The 6,332-nt window shown below is 45.7% G+C and overlaps 1 protein-coding gene across 1 annotated transcript; it reads left to right on the top strand.

Annotated features, from left to right (window-relative positions):
• The first annotated feature begins 2,008 nt into the window (after positions 1 to 2,008).
• LOC129717139 (uncharacterized) lies at positions 2,009 to 2,839 on the top strand. Its single transcript, XM_055666983.1, has one exon. It carries the CDS (start codon positions 2,009 to 2,011, stop codon positions 2,837 to 2,839), a length of 831 nt encoding a protein of 276 aa, XP_055522958.1.
• Positions 2,840 to 6,332: the final 3,493 nt, after the last annotated feature.

Genomic DNA, 6,332 nt, shown 5'->3' with positions numbered 1-6,332 from the left:
AGAGAATCTCTACTTCGCAGCCATTCACTTTGCAGGAATTGTTTGAGACGAGGGCATCAAGCAAGAGAATGCTCCTCAAGGTACACGTGTCGAAAATGTAAGGGTCGACACCACTCAATGCTGTGTTTCAAAGGCGAACAAAATAGAGGTATGCCTCGTTATAAGGATACTAATTTTTCTACTGACAATAAGGAGGGTCAGGCTACGGATCAAGGTGCAGCGGACGCAACATCAAAGAGCACGATTTGCTCTAACGTGGCATACGGTAAGCCCACAAACGTACTACTTGCAACTGCAGTCATATTAGTCGAGGATGATATGGGCTCGCGTTACCCGGCTCGCGCATTACTGGACTCTGGGTCAGAATGCAATTTCATGACGGAAAAATTAAGTCAGCGGTTAAAGGTGCATAGAGAAAGGGTCGACGTTTCGGTTTTAGGCATTGGTCAGTCTGCGGCAAGGGCGAAGCAGCGGGTACGAGCGATAATCAGATCTCGAGTTTCGTCGTACAGCAAACCATTGAGTTTTTTTATATTACCAAGGGTGACGGTAGATTTACCCACAACATCAGTTCACACAACGGGATGGGAAATCCCAGAAGGCATAGAGCTAGCGGATCCGGCCTTCTTCAAGTCGTCTGGAGTAGATCTTATCTTAGGAATTTAAGCCTTCTTCAGCCCATTCCAAGCTGGAGGGGAAATCGCTCTCGGTGACGGTTTACCACACTTAACGGAAACGGTATTCGGATGGATAGTGTCAGGCGAGATAACGGAGTTATCAGCATCACCAGCAATCACTATTTGCAACATGGCGGTATCGAACAATTTGGAAATACTTTTGTCACGGTTTTGGTCCTGCGAGGAAGTAGGAGTCGTTGACAATTATTCTCCAGAGGAAGCGCGATGCGAGGAGCATTTTGGGCGCACGGTTTGTAGGGGCACGGATGGTCGATACACGGTGGCACTTCCGAAAAAACGAGGCTAAATTTTCGGATCTAGGAGATTCAAGAGAGATAGCGATAAAACGATTGCAAGGGCTTGAAAGGAGATTGGCAAGAGACGACGGCTTACGACAACAGTATCATAATTTTCTGGCGGAGTATATAAGGCTAGGCCACATGCGAAGGGTCGAGCATAGCCTGTCAAACGAACCAAGGCGATGCTATTTACCGCACCATCCGGTGGTGAAAGAAGCTAGCACAACCACGAAGGTTAGGGTGGTTTTCGACGCTTCGTGCAAAACTTCTAGCGGAACATATCTAAACGACACCTTACTCACTGGGCCAGTCGTTCAACAAGATCTTCGGACAATTGTCCTTCGCAGCCGCACTCGTCAGGTGATGGTAGTGGCAGACGTCGAAAAAATGTTTCGGCGGATTAAGGTGGACCCTGCCGATGCACCGCTGCACAGCATACTGTGGAGATTCGATTCAGGAGAAATCGAAACGTACGAACTAACAACGGTGACGTATGGTACGAAACCGGCCCCGTTTCTGGCGACTCGTACGCTAAAACAATTAGCCTAGGATGGAAGGGAGAGATAGCCTTTAGCAGCTCAGGCTATTTCTAAGGACTTCTATATGGATGACGTCATTTCAGGGGCAGACAGTCTCGAAGCAGCGATGGAATTGCGGAATCAATTTAATGGATTAATGGCCAGTGGGGGATTTTTGCTTCGAAAATGGGCATCCAACTGTTCGGAGGTTTTGAAGGACATACCGCAGGACAATTTAGCGCTTCCGAATTCCGAAGAGATTTTCTGGGATCCGGCATGAGACGGTAAAAACCCTAGGTTTGTCATGGCTTCCGAAAACGGATAAGTTCAAATTTTAATTCAATTTATTCAATTTCTTACGAAACGTAAAATTCTCTCCACAATTGCGAGCCTTTAAGATCCTGTGGGAATACTGGGGGCAACCATAACAGTTGCAAAGATAACGTTACAACGTCTGTGGTGTCTGCAAAACGAGCATGGAAATCGGTTGGACTGGGACGCACCAGTACCGTTCATGGTGGGTGAGGAATGGCGCGAGTACCACAAGCGATTAGCGTCATTGAACGATTTGCGTATTTCACGTTGTGTGATTATACCAGGAGCGAAGGCGATTGAAATTCATTGCTTCTGCGATGCGACAGAGAAGGCTTATGATGCCTGCATGTACATCCGCAGCACGGATAGCCAGGGAAAAACGTCGGTGTGTCTATTCACGGCTAAATCTAAGGTGGCGCCTTTAAGAGTACAATCTTTGCCACGCTTAGAGCTCTGTGGTGCTTCACTTGCAGCTCAAATGTACGAGAAGGCAGCAGAGGCATTTAATGGATCCTACAGGGCTTATTTCTGGACCGACTCAACCTGTGTGCTGAGCCGGATAAACGCTATTTCCACTACTTGGACTACATTTGTAGCGAATAAGGTCGCAAAAATACAACGCATTACAGAAAACCAAACATGGAACCATGTGCCAGGTAGTTGCAACCCAGCAGACCTAATATCCCGCGGAATACAACCGGATACGATTCAGTCAAATAAGCTGTGGTGGGAAGGTCCGGGTTGGCTGAAGGAAGGGGTGGAATCGTGGCTTTTTCAAGATCCAACGGTTAAGGTGACAGACGTACCAGAAAAGCGACGCAGCACAGTGGCGTGCACGACTGTAGAGGAGAAATCATTTAGTGTTTGGTTCATTTCAAAATTTTCATCGTACACAACAATGATCAGGAGCGCGGCTTATTGGAGGCGGTTGTTAGTTGCATTACACTCTAAGGAGAAAGTGGAGAATGAGTTTTTATCGACGGAGGAGTTGAAGCAAGCTGAGTTGGTCATAGTTAGGCATGTTCACTAGGAAACGTTCCATAAGGAAATAGCAGCACTGTCTACAGGAAAACAGATTCACCGCAGTTCACCGTTGCGTTGGTTTAACCCTATCATCACAGAGGATGGAATACTTCGGGTGGGTGGACGATTTAACTTCTCAGATGTGGCATACAACACGAAACATCCTATTATTCTTCCGGCAAAGCATGTGTTGACGGAAATTATCATGCGGCATTATCATCAGGTATTATTACACGCCGGCCCACAGTTGCTCTTAAGTACGGTTCGGTTACGTTTCTGGCCGCTGGGAGGGAGAAACAGCGCAAGGAGAGTAGTACAAAAATGGCATCGGTGCTTCAGAGCAAAGCCAACAATCATACAGCAACAAATGGGAGAACTACCTAAGGCAAGAGTTACAGTTTCGCGGCCGTTTTCCAGGACCGGAATTGATTATTTTGGCCCAGTATATCTAAGGGCTGGGCGGCGGCAAACTGCGATTGAGGCATACGTTGCACTGTTTGTCTGCATGTGCACTAAGGCAGTGCATTTAGAATTGGTTTCGGATCTATCGACAGAACGTTTTCTGCAGGCTTTGAGACGCTTCTTCGCTCGACGAGGCCGATGCATCGAGATTTTTTCCGATAATGGAACTAATTTTGTCGGTGCTAAAAACAAGATTCAGGAATTATTTGATTTACTAAGGCATTCAGCCCATTGTGATGCTGTCACAAGGGAGTGTGCAGATCAAGGCATACACTGGCACTTTAATCCACCAGGGGCACCGCATTTTGGCGGTTTATGGGAGGCAGCAGTACGATCGGCAAAATTTCATCTGTTGCGTGTTTTTGGAGGGAATCCTGTACATGCTGAAGATTTCACTACTCTTTTGGCTCAGGTGGAGGCATGCCTCAACTCACGACCCTTAACTGCGATATCAGATGATCCATGTGAGCTACAACCGTTGACCACAGCTCATTTTTTGATTGGCGGACCCATGCATGCCATACCAGACCCTGATTATCTCACGGTTCAACTAAATCGGCTCAATCGATGGCAAGTTGTACAGCAACAATTGCAGGATTTTTGGAAACGGTGGCGTATGGAATATCTCTCACAACTGCAGGGACGAACCAAAAATTGGAAACCGGCTGTAGAACTTAAAACTGGGAAGCTGGTGGTGATTGTTGACTTGAATCTTCCGCCCTTAAATTGGAAAATGGGCCGAATTCACCAATTACATCCTGGAGCAGATGGAATTTCTCGAGTGGCAACGGTAAAAACGTCAACAGGCTACTTGACAAGGCCGGTTGTCAAGCTGTGTTTGCTAGCCGCCCAGGAAGACTGACACGAAGTACGACACCAACCTCACAGTTGACTGCCAGTGGTAGCCATCCAGTACGTCGAGGGGGATATTTTTTTATTTTTCAGAAGTTGCATGCTACTTCAGGGTGGGTGAGGATGTCTACGATCACGCCAGGGAGCTACGTACGCAGCCGCAGCCGACTGTCATGCGGCTTGGTAACCTGTCGGAGTGATTTGATCGGTACTCGCCTAATTTTCGGTATCGATAAAAAAAGCAGCAGCAGCTCAACAGATCCAGATCATCAGAGAGCAGTTCAGTTGCGAAGCAATCACGATCGAAGGCGGTCGGACAGGGCTCAGCCCTTTTCTGTTATTTTAATTTGTTAGTCATCTATTTTTTTTTCTTCATCTATTAAGGTTTAAATTCGTTTATTTGACACGGCACGATACATTTTCTGTTTTACTGAGCCAAGTACAATTCGTATTAATTCTACGTTAGCAGGGAAAAGAGGGAGGCCTTTTCTTTATTCTCGCGGCCGACTACGAGCTAGTGGGGATTTAAGGTGAGAGGAGGGGAGATACAATTTTGACTTAAAACTATTTTGGAACTTTGTTTTTCAACTGGTAGAGCAATTGTATTCTTGTTTGTTGTGGGTTTAAAATATTTGTGTAAGCATAGATGCGGGCTCTTCGTTTCCGTGTCTTAAGCATAGCATATTTGTATCCTTAATCTGACAAATAGACAAAGAAAATTTTAAATTTTAATGTCAGCGTTTTTCAGAAAGTAGTATAGCTGTGTCATGTACTGGAGATCACCGCTTCCCAGAATGTCTCTAACGGGTACGTTCGGTTGTTTTCCTCGGGCCCGAAGGGAATCTATAAGCTCGGACCTAACACCACAGTATTCGGTACACGACCAAACAACATGCTCGATGTCATGGTAGCCATCGCCACAAACGCAGTGATTACTGTCTACAAGCCCTATACGAAAGAGATGCGTGTTTAACGTGTAGTGATTGGACATAAGTCGGAACATCACGCGAATGAAGTCCCGACCGACATCCAACCCCTTGAACCATGCTTTCGTCGATACCTTAGGAAAAATGGAATGTAGCCACCGTCCCAGTTCATCTGAGTTTCATGATGATTGCCAACTGTTGATTGTTCTCTGACGCAAAATGCTATAAAATTCATCATAAGCAATTGGTCTTTCATAAATATCGCCATCAATAGCACCCACCTTAGCAAATGAGTCAGCCTTTTCATTACCCGGAATCGAGCAATGAGAAGGGACCCACGCTAAGGTAACCCGGTAATTTTTATCTGTTAAAGCACTTAAAAACCGCCGTATTTTCCCCAGGAAATACGGGGTGTGCTTCACAGGCTTCATCGATCGCAGAGCCTCAATGGCACTGGGACTATCTGTGAAGATGAAGTAGTGGTCTGTGGGTAGGGTTTCGATGATTCCAAGAGAGTACTGAATAGCAGCAAGTTCTGCGACGTACACGGAAGCAGGAGCATCGAGTTTGTAGGAGGCGGTAAAATTTTCGTGGAAGACACCGAAGCCAGTGGACTCATCTAGATTAGATCCGTCAGTGTAAAACCTTTTATCATAACTAACATGTTTAAACTTATTCGAAAAAACCTTAGGGATCTCTTGGGGTCGCAATTGATCCGGGATACCAGAAATGTCTTGTTTCATGGTGGTGTCGAAGAATATAGCATTATTAGAAGTATCTAAAAGTGCGACATTGGAGGAATCGTATGAAGAAGGATTAATATCTTGAGCCATATAGTCAAAATATAAAGTCATAAATCTGGATTGAGATTGAAGGTCGACCAATCTCTCGAAATTTTCAATTACTAATGGGTTCATAACTGTGCATCGAATTAGCAACCGGTAAGAGAGATTCCAAAATCGATGTTTCAACGGAAGAATACCCGCTAACACTTCAAGACTCATCGTATGGGTCGACTGCATGCAACCCAAGGCAATACGCAAACAACGATATTGTATTCTCTCTAATTTTATAATGTGCGTGTTCGCGGCGGAGCGAAAGCAGAAACAGCCGTACTCAAGAACTGACAATATAGTTGTTTGGTAAAGCCTTAGAAGGTCTCCTGGGTGGGCTCCCCACCAGGTTCCGGTAATCGTACGAAGAAAATTAATCCTCTGTTGGCATTTTCGTGTCAGATACCTAATATGACAAGCCTAGGTG

This window comes from Wyeomyia smithii, chromosome 1 (assembly GCF_029784165.1).
Source record: "Wyeomyia smithii strain HCP4-BCI-WySm-NY-G18 chromosome 1, ASM2978416v1, whole genome shotgun sequence".
NCBI classification, from domain to species: Eukaryota; Metazoa; Arthropoda; class Insecta; order Diptera; family Culicidae; genus Wyeomyia; species Wyeomyia smithii.
Note: the sequence above shows the minus strand (reverse complement) of the source record. Positions and strands in the feature narration are given on the sequence as shown.

What these genes read in the sequence shown, in the direction of transcription:
- LOC129717139 (XM_055666983.1), top strand. Translation starts at nt 2,009, where the DNA reads ATGGTGGGTGAGGAATGGCGCGAGTACCACAAGCGATTAGCGTCATTG.